Raw genomic sequence first — 27,555 nt, 5'->3', positions numbered from 1 at the left:
ATTTTCAATATACTGTTTATATTAAAGTTTCTGAACAATATGCAACCAAACGAACTTATTTTCATTCCGTTTTGTTAAGTTAACATAACCCTAAGTTTACTATTGAACAAATAATAATAATATATTATAGTTTTATATTAAAATATTTATTTAAGATAACAAATAAAAAAACTTGGAGATATTTGAATGTTAAGCAGTTAAGATGATCATCTAAATCGTCTCCCCTCCCTATTCTATGATCACTGATGTGGTTATTTGCAAACGGTCCGTTTTTGTCTAATTCTTCAATATATAAAATACTTTTCGTTTCCACAGTCCACTTAAAGTCACTTTATTTTAATTGAAACTATTTACATTGTATTTTTAGTATAATGTCTTTAAATCAATTGCAAACAATTATATATCCTACAGTATGTGAGAATAGTATTCATAAAATGATATTATCCGAAGGTACCTTGGAAGAAATCACAGATTATAAAATTATTTTAAATGATAGCAGTTCAAAGAAAGGCGATTCTTATTTAAGTACAATTTGCCGTTTTTCGATAACTGCATCCGGAAAAAACCAGAAGTAAGTATATTGGAATGCAATAAATCTATTCATATTCAATTTAAAATTTAATTTCATAGACACATATAAGCCTTTCTAATAGTTCTTACTTATTACATATGCTTTTTTACATATTTTTGTATTCTATTATAACATCATTTATAGAGGCACTCATGAAGAAGTTTATATACCTGTGATTGTTAAATATTTTCCAAAAAATATTGCCAGGCGTAAGACCTTCCGTTCTGTAGATTTCTTTAAAACAGAAATTTATTTCTATGAGCAAGTAAGAATGGGCGTCATTATCACTATTACATTGTATTACTTTGTATTACTGTTATCTAGATATGGCCTGAAATGAAGAAATTTAAACAATCAAAAATTCCTGATGAAATTGATGAAGTACCATTGTAAGTATTACTGTTCTAATGATGATATGTTATACTCATTTATAGTTATTTTTATTAAGTTAGAATGCACCTAAGTGCATTATCTCTCAAAATTAGAATCTAATTTTGAGAGATAAAATAAATCTAAAAAGAATTAAAATTTGAATTGTTTTTCCATAATTGTTAAATTATTGCAATAAATTAATATAAAATGATTTGCAATTAAATAATAGTTGAAAAAATATTTTAAAGGCATTTATATAGCTGGATTGATGGTAAACATGATTTCATTGCTTTGAAGGATTTGAGTTACGATGGTTTTAAAGCTAGCGGTAGAGACGAAAGTTTTAGCGTTGGAACAGTTTGCAGTTTTTTAGAATTATTAGCGAAATTCCATGCTTTATCTTTGGCTTTAAAACAGTCAGATCCAAATTTTGCTAAGAAAGCTGCCAAGTTAGAGGTAGGATATTATATCAATAAAATTAATTATATTTTGGAATGAATATTTGTTATTCAAATCTTATAGGAAAGTTATTTTTCTGAGAAATTTGAATGCTGGTATAAAAATTTTATGTACAATTCTATGGGTCCTCATTACCAGAAAGCAACAAAGAATTTATTACCTGAAATGTATTTTGAGAAAATAACTAATTTCTTTAAAAGAGATTTATATGGGTAAGTTATTAGTTTTGGAAGGATGACATTGATTTTGTTAATGAGTTAATATTTAGGGATGTGTGCAAAGCTTGTCGAGTTGGTAATAAATATTCTTGTGTAACTGAAGGAGATTGCTGGTTACCAAATTTTCTTAGTAAAATGAATGAAGGAAAACTAGTTGCTGTGTTGATAGATTTTCAACTAGCTCGGTGCGCCTTTCAACCAACTAACTAACATCATATATCAAATTATTATTTTTCAGATATTCAACGTTTACAAACGACTTAATACACTTTTTATATTCAGGCGTTCCATCTGATATGTTGTTAAGAGTGGGATAATTTGGTTGCACATTATCACCGATCTTTGTGCAGTCGTATTGAAGAACTCGGAGGTGGAAAAAACTTCATCACTTTGTATGAATTGCAAGAATGCATGCAGAAACATGCATTAGTTGGAGTTGTTATGGCACTGGAGAGTTCTTTAATGGCTCTCTTAAATGATGATGAGGTCGCAGATATTGATTTTTTAGAGGTTCGTCTATATTTAAATCAAAGTTTTTTACATATACATCAAATCAGCTATGTGTATAAATTTGGTTCAATTGTTTAAGGGTGAAGATGCTGTTCCACTAGAGGACGTTTGGATACTTCCAGAATTCCAAAAAGATAGAAATGAAAAATTAGCTTTTCTAGTCAAACACTGTGTAGATAAAGGTTTTATTCCATGATATTTATATAGATTAATTATAAAGAGGATATATATATAAAATAAAATTTATATTTTCTGTTAGAATTCTTATATTACATAATATTATATAGCATTTATTAATATATGTTATGCTATAAAAACTGCTTGGTTCTAATTTCTGTGAAAACCTTTATAAGTTAAAAAATTTTTATTTATAGGACTCAATTATAATGAATAAAGCAAATATATGTGCTTATACTAAAAAGGGTTTTATTAATCGTGTACAGATCTTGTATGACTTCTTAAAGCCCAATCATTAACGAACATCTTACCACAAACAGGGCATTGTGTATTTTTGCTTTCAATAATATTATGTCTTGATTTTCTATGAGCTCTTAGTGACACATTTTGTCTAAATCCTTCTCCACATACTTCACAGATATATGGCGCTTCATTTGTATGTTGTCTATAAAAAAATACAGCTACTGTTTATTTTCAGGCACAATATTATTCAGTAAAAAGAAAATCTTAAGTTTATTAATTTTTTTTTTTAAAAACAGTACATTTGGATTACCTTTCATGAGTTCTTAATGAAAATCTACTTGCAAATCCCTTTTGACAAAATTGACATATATGGGGCCTTTGTTTGAGATGTCTTGACCTTATGTGATTGTTTAATTCATAGTTCGTAAAGAAACGTTTTCCACATGTATCACATGTAAAGCTCCTCTCACCTTAAAATGTCCTTATTAATAAATACTACATATTTAATATAATTTATATATTTAATACATATAGGTCAAGTATTAAAAATAAAATTGATATAATATATATTTATTATTTCATGAAGTTTTAGCAGCTAAAATAAAGTGCTGCATAAGTAAGCAAATATACCTGTATGTTCTTTTTTAATATGCATTTTATAACAATACAATTTTTTAAATTCTTTCCCACATTCTTCACATTTTAATCTTCTTTGGGAGTGGGTATAATACATGTGGCCTCTTAAGCTTTCAAAATTTTTAGATGTAATTCCACATAAATGACAAACTGCTGGCTCAGATTTATGAAGTGATACGTGTTTACTTAAGTTATATCTGAAAAGGTAACATTTGACATAAGGATACAGATTTTAGTATTACAGATTATAGTACTTACATTGTAATATTCACACCACAAATTGGACAAGGCTTTTTAATATGGCCTAAAATGTTCATACTCTTAATCATATACCTTATAAAATGATTGCTTGAAATATATACCTTTTACGTGTGCCTTGAATGTTGCCTTGTCTCTTAAAACTTTATTACACTCATCACATTTCAAATTTTCATTTTTATTTTCAAGCTTATCAGCATCCTTTTGTCTCCTGATTTTATTCGTGGTTTTTGTAGGATGCACTGTTACTATGTGCAGATCATATAAAGGCTTATATCGGAATGATAATTGACACATATCACATGTGTATGGGGTTTTGAATTGATTTGGATGCTTTAACTCAATGTGATCTCTATAAGCAGATATATTTTGTATTGGTAATAAGCATTCTTCACAATGTAATGGCTTATTATAATGTGTGTTCACATGTTGATAAAAAGCTTCATTTTCTTGATAATTTATTCCACATATAGGACATATTGAGCTACTTTCAATATTCTGATCATCATCAGTTTGAATATATATCACTTCAGGGTACACCTTTTCATCATCAGTTATATCAATTTCCTCATTTTTAACCATTTTATTTTCTTCTTTACTATAATTGTTGATATTTTCATTATTGTCATCAGACTCAATGGGCTCTTCTTGTTTCGGCGATTTGATTTCTTCTTTTGTTTGACTATGTTGGTTTCCTAATTGGAACTTTTTATCTGCTTCAACAAATCCTTGCTGAATATGATAAGCTAATTTTAAATCTAACCAACATTTTGCACAAGTGTCGTTTGAACTTGATTCATCGTTAAGCTGGAGGCAAATTGGTTATTAAGTATATTTTATAAGGTATGGTAAGTATTGTTTACCTCGATTCCCGTGAGGGAAAGTAACATTTCCTTGCCATTATTTTTAAGTAGAGAGAAGTAAACAGCAGATGGTATTAAACATAATCGACAAAATTGATTTTCTTCCATGGACTATAACTATATTCCAGTTTTTTGTGTTATTTCAGTATATCTTCTAGATTTAACCTAATATTTGACGTTCTTGACATTTAGAGATATTTGTAGTTGGAATAAATATTTACTAGTAGGTCGAATGCATTAAAATTTCGGGGAGAAAGCTCTTTTTAAGGATAATAACTAGTGTTGAGAATTATCGACTATTTAGTAATTGACTACTTATTACTATCGACTGCTTCAGTCGCTATCTTTGGTTCGACTGATTTTACTACTTATTTGTTACCAGTGACTGTTTCAATCGACTGTTTTTAATCGCTATTTTCGACTGATTTTGTTACTATTTACTATCGACTGTTTCAGTCGTACTTTCAGTTACTATTTTTGGTTCTACTAGTTTCTTTCGACTGATTTTTAACGTTCTGGCTCTGTCGTTCTAGCCGCGACCTTGACAAAATATATCCAATTTATTCTTACATAGATTTATATGTTATGTAGTTTTATGCTTTTTGGTAATTTGCTTGTAAATAACAATATATTGTATATTAATATTATAGAATTTTGGAACGATATTTTTCAAGATTGTTAATGTAGTAGGGTAAAAAGATTAAAATTGGGAATGATAAGTAGTAAAATATTTTGACTGCTTTTATGGCATTAATAGGTAATATTTCCATTACTCTCTCGATTTTTGTTAAAAACGATTTCCGTTCAATAATAAAAAAAACATTTATATCATTTCATTTCATTTTTAATTATGTCATATATATGTTTAATTTTTATATAGTATTTATGGTTATTGTACATCTTTAGTTTTTAGGTTAAGTTCTATTGCATTGTCTATTTTTAATATCGTATATTATATAGAAATAGCAATTAACGCATTAAAATACTATAAAACATTTGTGGGGTATTATTCCATTCCATAGAATTCCATTTCTTTTTATAGATTTTATTAATTGTAAGTTAATAGTATTCAGTAATTACTTTTTTCATTTTCTATTTTAAAGTTAAATGTTAACGAATATATACATCTCCGTCTCGCTTATTACTCCGTTCGTATATCTAAATTCTATCTAAATAATTTCTTTTTAACTGGAATAATACCCTACAAATGTTTTTCGTATTTTAATATGATAATCGCTATTTTTAAATAATATACTATAATAAATATAGACAATACAAAAGAACTTAAAAAAAAAACTAAAAACTAAAGAAGTACAATAATCATAAATTCTAAATAAAAATTTAACATATACTAACTACTAGAGCTTTTATTATTAAATGCTTTATTTATTAATGAACGGATCTATTTATTAACAAAAATCGAGGGAATAATCGAATTAGTATCTATTATTGCCATGAAAACAGTTAAAAGTATTTTACTATTTTATCATTCACAATTTTAATATTTTTACCCTATTACAATAACAATCTTGAAAAATATCGTTCCAAAATGCTGCTCTGTTAATATACAATATATTGTTATTTACAAGCAAACTACCAAAAAAATCATGAAATTATATATATTACACATAATTCTAATATATAAGCATAAATTGGGTACATTTTTGGCAAGGTCGCGGCTGGAACGACAAAGCCAGAACGTTAAAAATCAGTCGAATGAAACTAGTAGAACTAAAAATAGTAACTAAAAGTACATGGCTGAAACAGTCGATAATAAGAGTAACAAAATCAGTCGGACCGAAAATAGCGACTGAAGACAGTGAACTGAAACAGTCGATATTCAATTACAGTCGATAGTTCCCATCACTAGTAATTACTATTCTCTGTCGTTATTTTTTTGACTATCGACTCTTTCGACTGTTTTGCGACTATCGACTGTTTCGACTGTTTTCAGTCGATAATTCCCAACGCTAATAATAACGTTAATAACCATATGCTTTATGGGTAATTAGCTATATATGATAATTTACTTTTCTGTAAAAAAATCCTTTCTGAACTACCATAAAAGTTATATACAATTGAATAAATTATTATTGAAAATATGATAATCTAAATAATTATTTTCTTTAGACTAGTAAAAAGCATAGTGCACCTACTTGAATAGCAATTATTATTGAATTAATTAATTTTCTGAATTTGAATGTATAGTTATAGATAGCTTACATTTTTTTATTAAACATTGTATATTATTAAACAAAAAAGGCTAGTAGTTACCAGTTATTACAAAAAAGACGTTTATTTTAATGTCATTAAATTTATGAAATAAGCGATGGTTCAACATAAATATGCTGAACATGTTTGCGACTTGGCATTGGATGATGGTGGTTTAACTAAGCTACCACCTAATGCCCCTTTTCGTATGAGATTTATTAGACAAATTAGAAGATTTTTGTCGCCAAATCCTGATGCAGCAATTAGTAAACGGTTTGTACATTTTACCTTTCTACATTTTTTAGATTTGTCAGGGTAATTGAATTTGCAATTACAGCAACTACAGAAATCGATCCCAAATATGCGCTGAAAGAAGGAGACACGCCCGAAGCAAATATTTTTATATTATTCATCCATATAGTGATATGCAAATGCTACGTGATTTGGTTTTTATTATTATTGGAACATTCGAAATTATTACAGCACCATTAAATATTAGTTTTGGTGCGAAATTTGCTGATGACCGATATGTAGGTATATTTTATATACAAATTGTCTATGCAATAAAGTAGCCAATACACCTCATTATAATTTAAGACGCCAGCAAGTTGCAATGTTGCCGCATCATTTTTTTTGCCGTTTTGTTGGAAGTACTATAGAACAAGCTTAGTATAATATTTATATTGGAATTTTAGGATGCTTTTTTTAAATATGCTGGTATGGTAATATTTAGTTTGGAAATATTTTGGGTTGTGACATGCTTTTTCACAGGATATAGGATAAATATGGCGAAATTTATAGAAATAAATCAGTGGAATATTGTGAAAAAGTAAAACATGAAGTTATTATTTTATAGTTTTAGTAATTATTTTATATTGCAGATATTTAAGGACGTATTTTATCATTGATATTCTTCTTACGCTCTGGATACCCAATTTAGATAATAATTCAAGCCGAATAGTTTATTTTCTCAACTTGGCCATATTTTTCAGAACGACCACCTTGTGTGATGCTTTTAAAAGATTTTTTCAGGATTATGGCGTAAGTAATTACTAAGCTGTTATCTTAAGTGATAAATAGGAATTAATTTTAGTTTTCTGATCAAGTGATTCAATGTATATTTTTGGCCTTGATAAGCATCTACATGGTGCACATATTTACTTGTATATTTTATCTATTACCATTCCTGGCTTATGATAAAAACGAATTTGGGAGTCAATTAGTGTGGATTCACAAGGCAGGCCTTGTAAATAATGATAATAACATGATTGTATACATATCTTGTTTGGTTTTAATCGAAAGTTACATGTGGGGATTAGGCAAGTAGTAGAATGAAATGTTTCTGGTGCATTTTTAAAATTTTTTATAAATATCGGATATCGGTGGCGTGGGATAGACGTCAGCTATCGGGGGCGGAAGGCAAGTTCTTATTCCAACCTCTTATTTAGGTATTTAAATTTGAAATTCCATAATATACAATAATAGTAACATTATTTGTTAACAGGTATCATTATTTGGTATTATACAGGTTACAAACAACACTTGTTTACGAATTAGGGTCAACTTTTGGACCCGAGTAGATTCCTAACTTTATTTGATGCACTGAGCTTGGATTTTCAATCCGTATGTCCAGATTGGTTCTAGTTTTTGAGTTTGGCATTAAACATTATTTGGAACTTGTTTTTGTGCTTTGGAGCCTGTGTGATTCGAAGTGTTTTTGTTACGTTGTGGATGTTATATATTCGATAAACGTAGAAGAATTATGACAAATGCAGTCAAAGATGGCAGTATACTGGTTTTGCTGAGTAACACCTTTATTCGCGCAGTGAAAAATTGTTCCTTTCATATTCTGTGCCGAGATTATGGGAAGAACAGAAAAATCCTGTAAATGAATGCTGGATGAATGTTCTGTATAAATGCAAAGAAAATCCGGACGAACCATCAGTGTGGAAACCAGCTCGACGTACGGAAAGTGATTCATTTACCAATTTGTCATATGCATAGTTGCAAGAAATGTTTTTAATTTCGCAATGTGAATTGGGTGATTTGTATTATTAATTGAATCAAAATGTAGAATGACATTCTCAACGCTTAAACCTATTTGGGCAGAAGTTCCACAAGGTAGTGTCTTGGGGCCATTTCTAACAGGCAAATTGAAAAGTAAGTAAAACACATTTTATTGGCAAAATTAGTTTTTTTATTCCACATAATTTTTTACAGATCATAATTTTTTTAAACATAATTCTCTCCAAGGGTGAATACACAGATTATAGTGACCCTCCAAATTTTCGATACTATTTTTGTAGTCCGATTTTTGCTTTACTTCAAAATAAGCCTCAGTTTCGGCGATCACTTCTTCATTCGACGAAAATTTCTTCCGAGCGAGCATTCTTTTGAGATCTGAGAACAGAATCAGATCAGAAACAGATCTGGAGAATACGGAGAATTCGAAGCCCAATTCATGAATTTTGCCATCGTCTTCATTGACTTGTGACACGTTGCATTATCTTGGGGAAGCAGCACTTTCTTTTTCTTCAAATGCGGCCGTTTTCGGCGATTTTATACTTCAAATGGTCCAATAACGCTATGTAATAGTCGCTGTTGATAGTCCTTCCTTTTTCAAGGTAGTCAATGAAAATTATTCCATGCGCATTCCAAAATACGGACGCCATAATCTTGCCAGCCGACTGTTGCATTTTCACGCGCTTTGGAGCGGGTTCATCGTTAGCAGTCCACTCGGATGACTGTCGATTGAACTTCGGAGTGAAATGATGCAGCCATGTTTCATACATTGTTACATATCGACGCAAAAATTCGCGTTTATTACGCTTTATCATCTTGAAACACTGCTCCGAATCATCAACTCGTTGTTGTTTTTGGTCAAAAGTCAGCTCGCGCGACACCAACTTTGCCTAGAGCTTTCTTATACCCAAATATTTGTGAATGATATAATGTACACGTTCAGTTGATATCTTTAGAATATCTGCTATTTCATTCAATTTGAATTTACGGTCATTCAAAATTATTTTGTGGATTTTTTAAATGTTTTCGTCGGTAAAAAACTCTTTTGGGTGTCCACTGCGTTCACCGTCTTCCGTACTCATTTCACCATGTCTAAATTTAGCATATCAATCCTTGATGGTTGATTTTTATAGGGCAGTGTCTGGAAACCCGGCATCAAAACAAGTTTTTGCTTCAACTGTATTTTTTCCCTTCAAAAAGCAATATTTTATCCACACGCGAAATTCCTTTTTATCCATTTTTTTCACAATAACAAAAGTTGCTACAATTCGCAATTTATGTCGAGATAAAGGAACTTTTGTGGCAACCTAAAGGTTGAAAAACAAATTAATTGTTTTCAATTTGGAGATTAATTTACTAATGAAATATATTATAGGTTATTGGTATATGGTTGGTATGCGATCTGGACTCACGAACTTTTGCTATTTTTTGTATCTGTGGGACAGTCTTAAAATTGATCACTACTATGTGAGAAAAGTGTGACCAAATAGTACCCATTATGAGTCAGCACAATAAAACATGTCTTCTACCACTTGTGAACCTATAAGATATTTTATTGTCACCTCTTCACATTGAACTTGGTCTTGTTAAGAAATCTGTCAAGCAAACCAAATGGTCAGCAAAACTGTCATAAGTAAAAATCAAAGAACGGATATATTTGTCGGACGTGATTTTGGAAAACTAATGGCTGACGCAAAGTTTGCAGTATGTTTAACGCCTGATGAAGCCGCAGCATGAGCATCGTTCCAAAGCGTTGTTTACAACTTTCTCCGTAACCACATAATGCCGGATTACTGCTAACGAGAATTCATCTAATTTCACTGAAGAAATAGCTGACGGGAAGAAGAATAAGAAGGAGAAGAAGAAATAGAAAAGACACGATTGTTGAAGTTGAATTTGAAAATCATGAATCAGACTAAAATATCAAGAGAAATCCATAATCACTATCAGTATCGATATCAATTATCAATATGCAATAATTAGAAGATTAGAAGAGAAACTCATGTAAATTAATGTAAATTACATGTAAATATGTCACTCTCGTAGCTGTTGTAGGCTATGTATAAACCAAAACTTACAAATTGTATACTCAATCCACACTTGTATGTGTATTTAGTTTATATGTACGCCGTATTTTTTCTCGACATAATGGACAATAGCACAATTTCTGTGACTCGACATTTATTTAAATTCTTTGCCTAGATTTTGATTTCATGTTCATTTTTATTTCTATATTTTCTTTGATTTGTGGTCGATTTTATTTTTTATTTCTCTTACATATTTTTATACGGGCCGTTAGCGATTATTTCCGACTTGCTAGCATGTTTGCGCCTGTGTCCAAGTAGGATTATAAAACTTGTGAGTATTTAAAAGTTTACAAATAACGGATGATGGAATAATTTGTTGTTCTTGATTTTTTTATCCACGTCCATTTGTCCATTGGATCAGAAAGCACGTACGATTATTCATTGGTTTTGTTAATATCAGTTTGGGTGTTCTGTTCTGTCTACATAGTGGAGAACTTCGTGGATGAGCACTTCAGGAACATTCGAAATATTAGGAATCTCAAATTGTGTTTCTATAAAATCAACCCTCGCAGACGCGATGAATTCTTGCGTAGCACACGCAGCCAATACAGTTTGACGGCTCTGAATCTCTTGACTTTCTGATACATATTGATTCAATCAAGATCAAGAACTTGAAGGTAGATTTTGACCAGCAGTATCATCAAAACGTGGATAAAATATATGAAGAAGATATTGACACATTCCAATGGATCCTGAATGCTGAATTTTTTAAAAGAATCTGTCGAAAATTGTTACTTCGTATTGATTAATAGATCTATCGTGATGATGCGCCATCCATTTATCATCTTCAATCACATACTGATGTTATGATCCCATTAATTTGTATCAGTGGCCATTAGTGGGATGAAATATACATTGTCTTATATTTTTGTAAGTAATTTTCAGTCCAGAAGGTAAAATGCAGAACGGTAGAAACGGGAGAAGTATACTCCAACCTGTAAAAATAAATAAAAATAAAAAATAGACAGACTAGGGATGTCGTCCTCCGAGAAAATTATGAACATAAATAAATATATATAAAAAATGAAAATATAAAAGAATACTAAATATGTGGATATCGATATAAAAATTTTGATACCAAGTCACACAAAATCCACTTTATAATTGAGGGGCAAAAAATCCCAAAATAGAAGTTTGATGCTCTCTTTCGAACACCCTACAATGAGCAATTTGTTATTATTATATGTTAATTTAAAGAAAGGGGATTCCCCATTTTGTGATAGATAATGTAAATAAAAATGTCGCGCTCATTTCAATTGATTCAATTCATAGATGGGTCGAGAATGTATTAGATATTATTATTATTATTTATTAAAATCTTGCCGCCCCATAAAAGCGCCGACCCGCACTACGCTACGCCACCGATGGATATAATAACAGGTGGAGCAAAAGTCCCGCTACCATTTTGATTGCGTGCCATCTTGTTTATGTGAAGTTTAGCTCAGTTTCGCTTTTAAGACTGTGTTGTGTAGAAGTCCAAATTTTATTATGGATAAATATATACCACAAGAATGGCAGAAAGAGTGACAATATTGATAGAAAATAATCGTTCCATTATTGTCACTCAGCGGAAATTGCGTTAAAAATATTCTAATCGTCCAATGCCTCACAAAACCACATTATCGTTTACATGCGAATTTTCGACAGTACGCTACGACAGCAGACAGGCCTCGTTCTGGAAGACAACGGACGTCTCGTAACGCTGAAAATGTGGCTCTGGTGCGCGATAGTGTTGCAGAGTCTCCAGAAAGATCAATTCGGAGACGTGGTTCCCAGTTACACATTTCTGCATGCAGGTTAAGGCGCATTTTGAAAACTGATTTGAAAAATGTTCCCGTACAAAATTCAAATACTTCAAAAATTGCTACCGAGAGATCCCGATCAAGGAGTTGAGTACAGTAATGCAATCCTAAGGCTGTCTGGTGAAATTGAAAATTTCTCGTCTAAATTGATAATGAGCGAAGAAACCCATTTTCTTCTCAGTGGCCACTTCAATAAACAGAACAGTCGGTTTTGGAGAATACAGAATCCTCAATTAATTCATAAAACACCATTAAATCCACTAAAAACAACTGTATGGTGTGGTATTCATACTGGAAACATCATTGGTCCCTATTTTTTTGAAAATGACCAAGGAGTTGCAGTTACTGTTACTGATGAACGGTACCAAGACATGATTCGAAATTTTCTAAACACGTGGTTTCAGCAAGATGGGGCTACATTACACACAGCTCGTTCAACAATTCAATTATTGAATAATGTTTTTCTACGAAGATTGATTTGGCCAAGTGGCGATTTAGCATGGCCAGCCAGATCTCTGAATTTAACATCAAACTTTTTTTATGTTTTTTTTTAAATCAAAAGTTCGTAGAATCAGAAAAGTATCGATTAGTAAAATTCCACGATTCAACACCTTAAAGACAATATTCGTCATGAAATTGAAGAAATCCAGCCTCAAATGTTGCAGAATGTCATAAAAAATGTCTTAAAAAGAGGCGAAAGTACCATAGCGAATCGTGGTCACCATTTAGTCAATAAAATGTTTCAATCATAACGAAAAAAATGTACTTAAGACCAAGTAACTTTTAATGAAAACCAAAATTATTTATCTTTTCTTTGAGCAAACTTATAGGCAATCAAAATGGTAGCGAGACTTTTGCTCTACGTTGTAAAATGAGAATTTCAATTTCAGGAGAGTCTTTAACTCGCCCAGAGAACCCGATTGATTTAGTTGTTATAATAATTGTCATGATAGTTGGAAGATTATGGAGCCTTTTCGTTATCGCCATACTTCTCCGTATTTTAACTATACGGTCGATGTCAGAAAGTAAATACGAAGAATACTTATCGCAACTGGAGACTTTTATCGTCCAAAAAAACATACCCTCTGGATTTAGAACGATGCTCTTGGAGTAAGTTTCAAACTATTCGTTATTAGTAGTTAAGACACCTTAAACAAAATGATTAATATACGGGTTCATCAATTATTTTGTTTTTACCGTTTGATACTCTGATACAATTGATAAATTGATATAAATGATAATTACTGCATACGATAAGCTCACCAACCTGCGAGAACGACTTAGGGAGCTATGAATAGATTATCGAAATAGTTTTCTTCTACCGGGTTCCACAACTACCCTTCAAAGTCATCAGCCATCCATTTCTGTCACAAACGCTTATGCTCTCGTGTCAATTACATAATTGTCAATTATGATCATATCTCTGCATCGATCGATTCAGAATCCTGGTAGTGATATTCGATCGTTTGCTCACCTGGAACATTGTCTCTCTATTTTGGGCCACCGTTTTTTGGTTGCGTCAATTCTTCCTCTATATATATACAAATATTCTATAACCCTTAATACAAAAATTGACATTAATCTAAAGAAAACACCAGGCTATAATTTAATAACCCGATTTTGACAGAGACAGATAGAGAAGGAAATCTGGTCAAGAATGAAATTGAGTTAGAGTGCACCACATGGAAGTACATTTGGACCAACTCTTTGCCAAATAAAAACCCTAAAAAAATCACACAAGTTTACAAATTCGTGTAAAATTTTGGACCCGCGTAGACGAGAATGATTCTTAATGTGACTAGATGCCCTGAACTCGGATCTTCAATACGTGTGTCAAGATAGGTTCTAGTTTTCGACTTCGTGCATGGTGGCATGGTGCTTTGCCATTTGGAACTTGTTTTTGTGATGTGATTGTGGGTGTTAAACAAGTTGAACAAGTGGTCACTTGGTGAAAATGTATACTTTCCATTTTCTGTGCCAACATTATGGAGATAACAGAAAAATCATGTATAGTCTATTCAAAGTTTTTGTACGTACATCATCAAGATGGTTAATGAATTGCTTGCCGCAATTTGTAAATTCGATTTAGAAACAGACAATATTTTCTTTCTCATTTTATTCTAGTTAGAAAGAGACACAATGCTGTCTGATTAGTTCGAACACGTAAACGAATTACCCTGTCAAAGTCGTCTGGTTGTCAGACGTATGCAAAATTCTTGAAACCAATAGTGATCAGAGGTTATAACTCTAACCTATAAACTATTGTGGCTGCATAATTAACGGTAGCTTTTAGATGTACTATAATGTTAAAATAAATTATATTTGATAATATTTTTGTTCAATTATTTTATTTAGATTAGAATTTTGTTGTATGTCAAAGTCAAAGTGAACTAAAACTCAGAGTTGATGCGACAACATTGCTTAGTTTTGATGTCACAAATTTAAATGACGTATGTACAAAATAACTTTGAACAGATTATAGATGCTACTTTTTCTTGGTATAAATGTAAAAAATAATACAGTATAAATATCCGGATGTATCGTCAGTGTTGAAGCTTGTTCCATGCACGGACAGTGATCCATCGCCAATTATCTAACTAATCCAGATACAAGTGCAAAAAAGGCCTTAAAAACTTTGTCTTTATTATCGGTGAGGAATGAAAGCGTTTTTGTCATGGAAGAAAAACATTTAATTTCGTAAAGTGAACTATTTGATTTGCGATATAAATATATCGAAACAAGAAGTTGCAAACAAGAGTTCACATCACGGTTGCAGGAATAGAGACATATTTACCCCAAAACCCAAGTCACTATATACACAAATAGAATTCATGCGATTTTACCGTTTTACAAAAAAGAATGTGTTTGATGAAACTATATGTGTTTCTCTAATAATAAAAAGGTTTATTTAATGTAATGAATATATCATATGATTAAAATGAATGGCGTAATAGGTCAATTGAAAGGTCCCCAGCCTGTCATAGTAAAACACATATTTTTTTGTGAATTTCTTTTTATTCAATATAATTCCCTTCAAGGGTGATACACTGATTATAGCCACCCTCCAACTTTTCCATACCATTTTTGTAGTACGATTTGTCCTTTGCTTCAAAATAGGCCTCAGTTTTGGCGATCACCTCTTCACTCGCCGAAAATGTTTTCCCAGCGAGCATTCTTTTGAGATCTGAGAACAGGAAATAGTCGCTGACGACCAGATCTGGAGAATACGGTGAATGGATGGGTTTTTTCCATCGTTTTCACTGACTTGTGACACGGTGCATTGTCTTGGTGAAGCAGCACTTACTTTTTCTGCAGATGCGGCCGTTTTTTCGGCGATTTTGTATATCAAACAGTCTAATAACGCTATGTAATAGTCGCTATTGATGGTTTTTCCTTTTTCAAGGTAGTCAATGAAAATTATTCCATGTGCATCCCAAAATACAGATGCCATAACCTTGCCAGCTGACTGTTGCGCTTTCCTACGCTTTGGAGTGGGTTCATCGTGTGCAGTCCACTCGGATGACTATCCATTGGACTTTGGAGTGAAATGATGGAGCCATGTTTCATCCATTGTCACATATCGACGAAAAAACTCGGCTTTATTATGCTTGATCATCTTCAAACACTGTTCCGAATCATCAACTCGTCGTTGTTTTTGGTCAAAAGTGAGCTCGCGCGGTAACCACTTTGCACAGAGCTTTCTCATACCCAAATATTCGTGAATGATATGATGTACACGTTCATTTGATATCTTTACAGTGCCTGCTATTTCAATGAATTTCAATTTAGGGTCATTCAAAATCTTTTTGTGGATTTTTTAAATGTTTTCGTCGGTAACAATCTCTTTTGGGCGTCACTGTGTTCACCGCCTTCGGTGCTCATTTCACCATGTCTAAACTTAGCATACCAATCCTTGATGGTTGATTTTCCTGGAGAAGTGTTCAGAAACTCGGCATCCAGCCAAGTTTTTGCTTCAACTGTATTTTTTCCCTTCAAAAAGCAATATTTTATCAACACGCGAAATTCCTTTTTATCCGTGCTTTTCACAATAACAAAACTTGCTTCACTCAAAATGCTATAATTCACAAAGTAATGATCCGACTGTCAAATTTATATACACATTTTTTGAGCGGTAGCGCTAAATAAAAATCATATGGATTTAGTTCTAGTAGCGCCATCTATGTGTCAGGCCGTGGATTTTTCAATTGACCTGTTATATTCATAGATATTACTAAGTACATTTTGAAAGCGGTGTACTCCATATTGAAATAAAAACCATGCATTTCGATTTTTCACGCAGTGCAAACTAAAAATGCTACGACACAATGATTATAATTCTGGCCAAGACCAATAAGAAATTGTGGTGAATTAAAGCTTGAGAAATAAATTATTAATACTTAATTTAGAAATATTAATGGATTTACTAATGAAATATATTACACGTTATTAGTCAATTGTTTCAATAAAAATCAAAGAAAGAATATTTTTTGGACCTGATATTTGAAAATTGATGACACACGCAAATTTTAGAAAACGTTTCACGCCTAATGAAGCAGCAGCATCGGCATCGTTTCAGGAAGTTTCTCACAACTTTTTTTTTAACCACAAATTACCGTATTACAAGGACGCAGTCGACAATTTTCTACAAAATTACCATAATATCGTAGCTCGAAAGCTCCTCCAAATATATTTTCTGCATTTACATTTTGATTTTTCAACAAAACAAAACGAGTAAGTAGAGTGGGTACACCAAGATATAGCGAAAATCAAATCCCAAACAGTATAAAAGAATCAATTCAGCCTCTGTGCATTTCTGATTTATATTTTTTAATTCAATAACTGTCGGTTAATGGCCAACAATAGTAAAATAATTAATTCATTAAATATTTTGAAGGCTAGAATCAATTAAAAAAATACGGGCTACTGATTTGGATTCAGCAACTTCCATATAAACAGCTTTTGGTTACTCAGGTCCTAAACCGGATATACTTGTTGCATTTTGCATTTTCGAAAATTGATATTGGGGGAATACTTCCTGTAAAAATGTTATCATAAATATCTGACTCTGAAAGAAAATCTAATATAGCAAGATTTATGGATCTATTTCGCCATCGAAGTTCTTGCTCTGATTATCTAAGAATTGGATGAAACTAGAAGGTAGAGAAAATTCGATTTGTCGATGTTGATCTTTGAATATTCTTCTAGTATAGCTTCTTTTATACGCTCACATATCTTTATTCCTACGTTCTTCATACTCTGAAGTTCTTCATTCTTCTGAGGTTATATAGGTTAGATAGGTGGACAGCACACTGTATAATATCGGCACCATGTACAAACATTTTAAGTAAATAATAATAATTTTAAGAAATATCTGGGAGAAGTTGCCAAGCATTGAAGAATTCGGTGCGAGTAAAATATACTTTTCCATCCACTAGTTAAATAACGCGTTATCGATATGGCAAATTAGAGAAGGAGGGTGGGGTGATATTTTTATGCATATTGAAATATTAGGAGTTGGATGGGCTACCGCAAATCGGCGTAGGCAAGTCGATCAATCGGAGTAAAGTTCAAAAATGTATTTTTCTATGTTTGAATAACATCTGAGGTGACATGCTTAAAGAAAGAAAGGTTGACAACAACACGACACGTTAAACCTTTAGCTAAGATATATTCCTAAGACGCTGAATATACTACCTCCTTTCAAGTTCAAATTTAAATCTTACTTTCTTTTAGGCGATCAACACGTTAATTGTAGTGAACGCTTTCTACACAATTAAATGTCATTAAAGTTCCACTCTGTATAATATTCTTCATACCGCACTTTATCAATCACAAGAACACAAAATCTGTTAAAAGTGTTTGAATTGGACACGATCATGCTCACGATCTGACGCTAGAAGAACTCTTCGTGCAACAGGTCATTTTAACTACTTGAAAAGGACTGTTATTGTGAGAAAGGCCTTGGGGTAATAATTATTTCAATACATTTAAGAAACCAATCCATAAATTCTATACCATGGGAATTTAGATGAAAATAATGCAATTCAGCGAATTATCGAAGGCAAACTGACGGGGGAAGTTAACGTCAATATTCACAAAAAGATTTATTACAGCAGTAAATAGTCTAGATAGGTGAATGATCACGTAGATGCCTTTGACCATTCTTTCAGGAACTGTGGGCTTTTCATTCATGAGTAGCGATTCCATACACTGAAAAACTCAGTAATACTACATTTAGTAATTGGCATTTTCACCAATAGATATCGTTGATAAAAATATACTTAATAAAATTACCTAATAATTATAATGAACTCTTTTGTTCTGGTTAATATAACTAATACTAATGAATGCAAGGTTTCAATTTTTCCGAATATATTATTTTATATTATTGCTCATTACCATTGTTATGGTAGATCGTGATTGTGGTAAGATTTTAGATTTAATAAGAAATATTTTATTCACAGATTTTATATAAAACCATGTTGTTATATTACAGGTATTATAGGTATAAATATCAATATCATTACTTTAATGAAAGGGCTATATATAACGCCTTGTCACAATATTTGAGACAAGAGTTACAATTGTTTGTTGCAAGAGGTTTAATCTCCAAGGTAACCATTTTCAAATATCTCCCCAAGAGCACTGTGTCAACCATCATTTCTAAAAGCAAACAAATGGTGTTCACAACAAACAAAGCACTAATACTGGTAATAATATATTTTGTTTTGTAAAATATCTCGTTAAATATTCTTAGAACTAAAACATTAATGGTACCAGCATAACTGTTTGTACTACCTTGAACTTATAAGGGGCGTGGATGATACGTTACTTAGAAAAATGATTTTGGTTCCAATTACAGGGCGCACAATATTGAATAGAATAAAATTCAATGTCTACCTTTTTCTAACGTTCGGTATGTACGTTCTTTTCGAGAAGAAAGTTATTCTTACTGTTCAAATAATAAATTGTTAAGGGTATGAAAGAAATAATACACAATTATACTAAAAGTAGTACTAAAGATAATCAAATATTTATCAAATGCAACTGACCCGGCAGACTTCGTACTGCCTCAATCGATAAATAAATTATCTAATAATCCATCAAAGTAATTACTAAAAAAATGCTCGGTATGAGTGAATTTTTATTATTATTTTCGATTAATTACACATGATGTTTCATACTTAAAAACAGGGTTTTCCTAAAGTAGTTTTCCAGCTTGTTAATCAATTTAAAGCTTTCTGATAAACCATATTTTTTTGTTTTGTTTTGTGGTGCGTAAATAAACAAAGATGACGGTTTTCCGACGCGCGAATACGCGACCTATAATTCTGCAAACTTCCAACGACTGGCCTTGAAATTTATTTATGAGCATCGCAAAGACCAGACGTAAATTACAAATTATAAACGTTTAAAATCGAATGGTAAATCGGTTGGAATCATCGGTATATGCGGGATCAAGACATGCTCTCCTTTGTATTTTCCCTTTATGATTGTTGCCTCAATGACGTTATTCATCAGCTTTTTCACAGCCAGTCTTGCTCCATTGCACAGTGCAGTTGATTAATGTTACGCAGCATGATGACAACTGATCCCACTTTTAACTTCAAATTGTGAGGTGGTAATCCAGGCAATTCCAGTGAATTTAAAAACTCCGTGGGATAGTTGACTACGTCGTCCTGGTTCATAACGGTGTCGACTGATTTGAAGCAAACCAACTGTCCCGGAAGAAAATTCTGAATGGTCGTATTGAGATCCTCGACAATCCCGAATCCTTGACTTTATTCCTCCTGACCATTATCTAAATGGACTGCCAAATGTACTATTGTAGGGTGTCTTTCACGGATCGCATGAAAATATACGCCAAATAGCTTCGTTACTACTTACATAGCGACCCATCTCGTACTGTGACATTTCGTCATTTGCATTGGTTACAGCGAAGACGGCCATATCGCTACCTTTCTTAACATATTTACGTATTATATGTAGTTACAATATTCCACAATGATGTCTCAAAAGCTTTGGATAATATTGGCGAGTACGGCACGATTCAACGATTGTCTACATCAAAATTTTGTCCTCTTATCTTCACAACTATCGATCGCCCATTGTCCGCAAATAATCGCCAACGATACAATGGGAATCCATCTTTTCCCGTTTTGGTTTCAGCAATCAGGTCTCTTGGATATCACTTGGAACACTTGCCGTCAACCATACAGGGTGAATTGTAGTTGAAAACTCCAAGGTACATGTATCACGTGTTTGGCAACTACTGTATGCAATTTTAGGTCAATTGTGGGAAAGTGGGCATGAAGTTGTCCTGTATAATATGTGTAGCGCCAAATGATGTCATCTGGAAACAGCTGTTATATTTCTGAATGTTGGCCAAGAACTGCTTAGAATCATTTCCAATCCCAGAAACTAAAGAGCTTTAAGGATCTGGTGGTGAGGCCAATTGTGGCAAATTTAATTTACCTCCAGCAGAACATAATCCAACACTGTATTTTAACGCCTTACAATATTTACAAATTATTGTCATTTCCCCAACTGTTACCGATTTGTCGGCACAATAATCTATTGCCGCATCATAGTGGATTGCAGCTCATTCTAGGATCACATGAGTACTGTGTCTGCGGAATCACTCAATTTCTTTATGTTGTGCTCGCTGTTGTTGGGTTTGATGTTCACGAACTCGTTGCATTCTAAGCCTACTTCATTGTCACTCTCTAATGCAATACGACTATTTCATTGATCTGTCTCTCTCTGTTCATCAGTGCGGTTAGCACGTGAGGTAGCTCTTCGCACATTTGATTGACTGCGACGAACTAGGTCAGGTCGTCTTCTCCTCGGCATCGTAAATTGTAATTAATCAAAGTGAGAAAAGTTTTCGCTCACTTAGCAGTAAAGTAAATTGTAATTAATCAAAGTAAGAAACATTCTCGCGAACTTAGCAGTAAAGTGTCATTATCACAAAAAAACAACAAAAAAAAGAGAACACAATTTGAAATGTCACTACCACAAAGGATCACCGAAGTTAAGAAAGTTATCGCGCGCGTAGATTGTCAGATTAGATCATCGAAATCAAAGAAAAAACAAAATTGTTTTTATTTAATTTCGAGCATTTTCATATTTATTCACCTTTTTCAAACGTGCCCTGGACTTCCCAGTTGTATAAATACATGCGTCAAAAATCAAAAGGTTCTCTGTTCCTACTAAGATAAGTGAAGTCTCATGCACGCATGTGCCAAATCCGTAATCATGTTTCTAAATAACGTATCCCGTTGAATGGATCTATGAAGTTGGGTCTATCTAACAATATTCTTCACTCTATTAAAATTTTGTTTTCTCTAACTAGTTTGTTGTTTTCAACCTGAATTTGTGTTTTAATTTATTGTATTTATTCACAGAGAAATGACCCTATAGATAACATATTTTTCATTAATTACGGAACGGTTGCCGTTCTGAATGCCACCGAAGTCGAGATTACCCATTTGAAAGATGGCGACGATATAGGACTGGAAGGACTGTTTAAACTAATCAATGAGATAACACATTCATATTCCTACGTTGCAACTGAAACAACTGAAGTATACGTAATTTCAGTAAAGGAATTTCGGTAATTAGGCCTAGCAAATATTTCTATTGAACTCTTATATTATTATAGATTTGGTGTATTACAGATTATATTATATTTGGCGTTTGCATGTATTCTGATATTTTTTTCACTTGTGATTTATGAAAGAAATCTTGGTTGGATCCAAGTATCAATCCATTTTCGCACTTCTTCAGCCATGATACATCGGTCTGAACAAATGGTAATCAGAAGACACTAAATCTGGTGAGTAGGCTGGATGTACAAGGGGTTGATTTTGTGTCTGGTACTCGCTATTTCAGGTCTTTTTAACAACAACCTATCATTTAGTTTGTTCAATTGACGTCGTTAAATATCCACATTAAGCAGCTCGTAATATACATCTTGCTGAGTCATCATAGAAACAGCAAAATGTTACGGCTATGAATATTTCGATTAGGATGGTTCTATGTGGATAGTTTGTCTGAACTAACCCATGACTTGCCGGCTTGGTGGCGCAGTGGTAAAGGCGACAGGACGGTCCTCTTACTCTTCGCGGGTTCGAACCCTGCTAGGGCATGGTCGTAAATTTATGTTTGCGATTGTTTAATATTTGTGACTGTCCTAGGCAATATGTAAATATAAAATCAGACAAGGAAGTGATCGCAGTTACGCCAGTAACCAGGCTGGGTAAAACCGAACGTCTTCTGGGATGATTTCTAAAGTTAGTCACTCGCCAGTCGGTAGGCTTAATGCCGAGGACCATGGTTCGGAGCCCAGTTAAGCTGTAGTCACTAAATAATAAGTCACTAAACCAAGAGGTTGACATGACTGAAAACAATATAATATTTAACATTTTAACCCATGACTTTTTTCACTTGGGATTGTCATAGTAGATCCACTTTTTTATCGTCAGTCACGCATTAGTGTTAGGCATTAGCCTTGCGACGCTAATTAGTGTGTTAGGCATTCTTTTTTTATCAATTGTTTGACAAAATAAGTCCCGCAATTATCTTCAAACTTTTCTGATCTTTCGGGACGTACTTTTTACTGATATCAAAATCAATACTTAAATCGTTGAAACCAAAACCGACAATTGATATATGATGGGGCAGCATCACCATAATTTTATTTACATCGGCAGCAAATATCATTCATACTAAATGGAAAATTGTTGTAGAAGAGTGCAGAGAGATATCCGAGCCATGACATTTAATAGATAGGTTAAGTTGTCTAACAATTTTTTATATTAATACCTTGAATTTTCATTAATATAGATAGTTGATCAATATACATGCAAGCACCTTATATATTTACGACAGCACTTTAGCACAATAAACATTTGTTCTATACATACTTAAAAATAAATGTGTAGTTTTTATAACCTACTATTAGAGTGTTCATTATAGATTATAGATATTAGGTATTCATGTAAACCTCACAAAGAGACCGTTATTGTTTTCTTATGGATACCGCATAAATCGTATCAGCCGAATGATGCGACAAAATTGCAGCACACATACAGTCTGCAGTTGATCTGAAAAAATTAATACGTGTTGTTTTTGTTCTGTGAGTACCGTGTCTCAAAAAATTATTTAAAAATCGAGGAGGCCGGCCAAAGGCCACAAACGCATCTGCAGTTGGTGTAAAAACAAATATAAGAAATGCTCAACTTCTCTTACATGATTCTGTATATTTAGGTGGAAATAAGGTTTTACAGAAACCACCTTTAAGTGAAAAACACAGTTTCAATTTGTCGAAGAACATATTTCATGGAAAAAGTGACGTTATGTAATATTTTCGGTCGAAAATAAATTCGATTTGGATGGCTTGATGGAAATATTTCTATTCATCAATTCATATTATCAAATTCATTTCTGGAAAAATTAATAGTATAATTTATGTTAAACTAATAGACGAACAGTTAGTAAAATATGGAACAAAACATACCGGTCAGAATTGTATTTTTCAACAAGACAATGCTGCTGTTCATACTATGAAACTCGTTAAAGGTTTTTTAAAATACAATATACAACATTTAAATTGCTATACGAATATTTTTCAAAATAATTGGGATAAGATAGCACGAGCTGTGCACTCAAATGTTACATAAACAATGTTGAGCAACTAAAAATGCAGATGATTGGAGAAATTTAGATGAAGATTATTGATTATTAAAAGCCTATATGACATACTGCCGAAGACATTGATTCAAGTTCTGAAAAATGAAGAAGAATATTATCCATTAGTAAAATAAAAACTTAAATTATTGATCTTTTTTTTCTTTGTTTTCTTAGGTAAGTTAGCTCTCTTATTTTTTTTTAAACAGCTGTCTCTTTGCGATGTTTCTATGAATATAAAAAAATATAGAAGCTAAAAATGTATTTCTATTAAAAGTTGGAATGAAAAATGTGTAATGTGCTAAAATTTTGTTAGGGACAAAAGAGCAATAAATTTAGTACGCGGGTTGCTATTTATGTTTTTGACTTACAATGAAATAACAAATATTGAAGATCAAAAATAATTTTATTGTTTTTCAATATATTTTCTGAGATACCCAATACATTTTTCCATGCGTTGTAATTAATTGCAAAAAGATCACTGGCTGCCAAGTCAAGAGTGTGCGATATATCAGTTTCATATTTTGAATTACTAAAATGCCATTATTTGAGGCGATGTGTGAGCTCTTGTTACTGTTGTGCTGCGAAATATTCAATGGTCGCATACCATTCATAATTTATCGCATTACGTTGCTTCAACGCTACATTTACTATAGTTTATCCAAAGTAGCAGTGAACTCACATCATCTCAATTTATGACGTTAAAACGGTGCAATGTTGCCGCTTTTAACGTTAACATTTTACGCATTTCAGTTTATTTTAGCATCGAATATTCCAATATAAATAAAATAATGAAACAACAATATTATAAAATATAACATATTTTAACATTACAGCACATCTAATGTCACAGTTAATTAAACAGCTACGATAGTTTATAGGTTTTAGTTTATTTTCGTTAGAAAACATTTTTACTTTTTATGTTTAGTTATTGCTTCCTTCTTTGCTGTGTTTTCCTGTCAAATCATTCTGATATCACTGTATTTCTTCTTAGTTTCTTTCTTAGTACCTGTGTACATTTTACTTGATAAAATTGCATTTGCCAGTTAGTATTCATTTTCTCATCGTAAATTTAACCAAATACTTATATATGTTCTGAATTAGACACATATTTATGCACATAAATCTTTAACACTCTACAAAACTAATTTCTACAGTTGTCCTGTATTAAGTATATACTCACCTTTAGTTATTTTCATTCTCTTCACTCTGTCTTAGTATTGTCCACATCCAAAAAGTTTCATTCACTTACTGATACATTCCGAGCTACTATTCAAGCCAATAACTAGGCTGTTAATTTCCAATCTAACACTAGTTTACAATTCTGCCATTTGTCAATGCATTCTTTTGTGTATCTGATAGAGTTCATCCAAACCGAAAGGTGTTATTGTGGAGAGTGTATTGCTTTCCATATCCAAATATTTCTTGCCTGTATATCTTTCTTTGCCTACATATATACTGTAATAATTCTTTGCCACATCCCATAACAATTCGATGTGATTGAATATGTAGTGATAGAGAGGAAGACTTTACACTCTGGGGATATATCTATTGTGTACCTATTGTCAGGTGTATTTATGAAAAAGTAAATTACATAAAACACAATTAAATTTTTCATTTATATTTACCAAATGACAATTTGAAATAATTCATTCTTTAATGTGGTATTTCAAATCTTAATATGTTTTGCAAGCCAATCCTTAATTACAGCCTTTGCCGACTACTTGTTGGGATCTTTTTGTTTCTAGCATGAAGAACAATATATCTGCAGTGACTTATTAAAAAATATTATGATTTACAAAACCTAATTAAATGTTATTCTAATTTTTATCTTTTCCATTAACCTTTATTTTCTTCACTCTCTTCTTATTTGCGTCTTGGTAAGGGAGGCATAATATTCGATATTGAAATACCTATGTCTATGCACAAGTGATGACTTATATTCCTCAATGAACTGCATATCCCTAAGTTTTCTATGGGTACTTTCCATAATAACAGTTAGATTTGAGATTGCGACTTAACTGAATACTTTCTTTTTGATGAATTCAAAAATTATATCGTTTCTCTTTAATTTTGGATATTTCAGTTATAGTGACCATATTAATATTCAGTGCAGCTTCAACACAATAAAAATATTTACATTAAAAATTCCAGCAGCCTAATATTTAATGGTGTCTATAGTACCTCTCTAACGCATTTTACTGGTAAGACTACACCCCTTACCTCATTTATTTTCGAAATTATTGGTTAGAGACGTAATCTGTTTCTGACTGACTATCTATTTGGCCTCGACATTTTCAACCAGAGTATTAATTGGTATTAAAACGAATTTACAAACTGCAATTGGCGAAACGTTACACATCTTGATGATATACTTTGGATAGACTATACGTGACCATTAATGCTGAAGGAAGAAGCAACCATTTTCTTCTATATGTATTTTTCTGTGAATAATTTTGTTAGGTTTGACTGGCATTGGAAGTTTTGGCTAACATACAGTCGTTTACTGTTTGGCACCAATCGACAGCAGTCAGTGTTTTAGTTGCGTACTAATCTTTTTCGAGCTAAATCATCATGCAATACCTTAGTGATGCTCATCATAATAATATCCAAGAATACCTCAATATACGCTATATCACATGACAATCTTTCTTTATCACAATATGTACAGCATCGATATGTTCTAATATAGCAACTGATCTTGTACGATCTTCATGTAGAATCCTGTAGAATAGCGGTACAAAGAAATAAGTTTATCGATACACTATTTTGTTTACGAAGTAATTTTGTTGTTTGTCCGAGATTAATTTAAGTTACTCTAAACAGCATAAATCGCGTTAAAATTACAAAATATTCTGAAGGAGATTATGCTTAACGAAGCTGTCTCGTAACATTTGATGTAAATGTCGGAAATGTAAATAGCAATCCCCGTATCGTTCAAATATTTGAATTAACATTTTACATAGAAATTTGGTGCCTGATAAAGTGGACATGAAGGTCTTTACGAAAAAAGTGGACCAGAGAACCGAGGAATTCAACAAAATCGAAGAGGTCGCGACTACCCAAGCTGTTGATTTATTTTCTGAATTGAAAAGTGGAAAGATACTCGAAAGACCGCGGATCCGAACTAGATATTTTGAAAATTGATTTTATTTATTGTCAGTTGAATTTGTGATTTTGTATTTCTTTATATTTTCTGCATTAATATAAACATATATTTTAGTACTGTAGTGTTATTAAAGTGGCCCGTCTTTATTGAGTCAAAAGTAGGATTACATTAACTTTTAACGCCCGTTAAGTTTTTGTCCTGGTCAGTCCTTTGAATTTTCAGATTATTTGAAAAAAGTTAATAATTTCATGAACGTAAAAATTTAATATAGGTAATAGTTACAGAATTTACACTTTAGACTTCCTCGTATGTATTTTTTATTTGAG

The 27,555-nt window shown here is 32.2% G+C and overlaps 2 protein-coding genes and 1 pseudogene across 5 annotated transcripts; 2 read left to right on the top strand and 1 right to left on the bottom strand.

Moving 5' to 3' along the window:
• The first annotated feature begins 53 nt into the window (after window positions 1-53).
• Window positions 54-2,551, top strand: LOC143204863 (uncharacterized; annotated as a pseudogene). The gene is made up of 8 exons (XR_013007690.1): window positions 54-571; window positions 716-836; window positions 896-960; window positions 1,192-1,399; window positions 1,466-1,614; window positions 1,671-1,805; window positions 1,859-2,130; window positions 2,210-2,551. The product of XR_013007690.1 is annotated as an uncharacterized LOC143204863 (transcript).
• Window positions 2,535-4,496, bottom strand: LOC143204861 (uncharacterized). The gene is made up of 6 exons (XM_076417737.1): window positions 4,308-4,496; window positions 3,549-4,251; window positions 3,445-3,490; window positions 3,181-3,383; window positions 2,861-3,020; window positions 2,535-2,752 (listed from the first exon to the last, which is right to left on the bottom strand). The coding sequence occupies exons 1-6, from the start codon at window positions 4,413-4,415 to the stop codon at window positions 2,560-2,562; spliced, it is 1,413 nt and encodes a 470-aa protein (XP_076273852.1). The 5' UTR covers window positions 4,416-4,496; the 3' UTR covers window positions 2,535-2,559.
• LOC143204859 (potassium/sodium hyperpolarization-activated cyclic nucleotide-gated channel 3) lies at window positions 4,152-27,342 on the top strand. Of its 3 annotated transcripts, XM_076417735.1 has the most exons (10): window positions 6,557-6,791; window positions 6,856-7,048; window positions 7,214-7,235; window positions 7,290-7,347; window positions 7,400-7,559; window positions 7,612-7,837; window positions 13,320-13,539; window positions 18,926-19,139; window positions 21,837-22,045; window positions 27,087-27,342. In XM_076417735.1, the coding sequence occupies exons 1-10, from the start codon at window positions 6,637-6,639 to the stop codon at window positions 27,265-27,267; spliced, it is 1,638 nt and encodes a 545-aa protein (XP_076273850.1). In that variant the 5' UTR covers window positions 6,557-6,636; the 3' UTR covers window positions 27,268-27,342. The 3 variants fall into 3 exon arrangements, with proteins under 3 accessions (XP_076273851.1, XP_076273850.1, XP_076273849.1); XM_076417736.1 differs by lacking the exon at window positions 6,557-6,791 and adding an exon at window positions 4,152-4,292 and having other exon boundaries at window positions 6,824-7,048; window positions 7,214-7,347; XM_076417734.1 differs by having other exon boundaries at window positions 7,214-7,347.
• Window positions 27,343-27,555: the final 213 nt, after the last annotated feature.

The sequence above is a fragment of the Rhynchophorus ferrugineus genome, unplaced genomic scaffold (genome assembly GCF_030347505.1).
Source record: "Rhynchophorus ferrugineus isolate W39M unplaced genomic scaffold, kcgeb_rfMv2 rfM11, whole genome shotgun sequence".
NCBI classification, from domain to species: domain Eukaryota; kingdom Metazoa; phylum Arthropoda; class Insecta; order Coleoptera; family Curculionidae; genus Rhynchophorus; species Rhynchophorus ferrugineus.
The sequence above is the reverse complement of the archived record's forward strand: the minus strand, read 5'-3'. Positions and strand labels throughout refer to the sequence as shown.

What these genes read in the sequence shown, in the direction of transcription:
- LOC143204859 (XM_076417734.1), top strand. Translation starts at nt 6,637, where the DNA reads ATGGTTCAACATAAATATGCTGAACATGTTTGCGACTTGGCATTGGAT. An exon ending in AATTTGCTGATGACCGATAT is followed by an intron (nt 7,049 to 7,213) that starts GTAGGTATATTT and finishes TTGGAATTTTAG; the next exon opens with GATGCTTTTTTTAAATATGC. An exon ending in CAGTGGAATATTGTGAAAAA is followed by an intron (nt 7,348 to 7,399) that starts GTAAAACATGAA and finishes TTTATATTGCAG; the next exon opens with ATATTTAAGGACGTATTTTA.
- LOC143204861 (XM_076417737.1), bottom strand. Translation starts at nt 4,415, where the DNA reads ATGGAAGAAAATCAATTTTGTCGATTATGTTTAATACCATCTGCTGTT. An exon ending in TGTGGTGTGAATATTACAAT is followed by an intron (nt 3,384 to 3,444) that starts GTAAGTACTATA and finishes TTACCTTTTCAG; the next exon opens with ATATAACTTAAGTAAACACG. An exon ending in TCATTAAGAACTCATGAAAG is followed by an intron (nt 2,753 to 2,860) that starts GTAATCCAAATG and finishes ATTTTTTTATAG; the next exon opens with ACAACATACAAATGAAGCGC.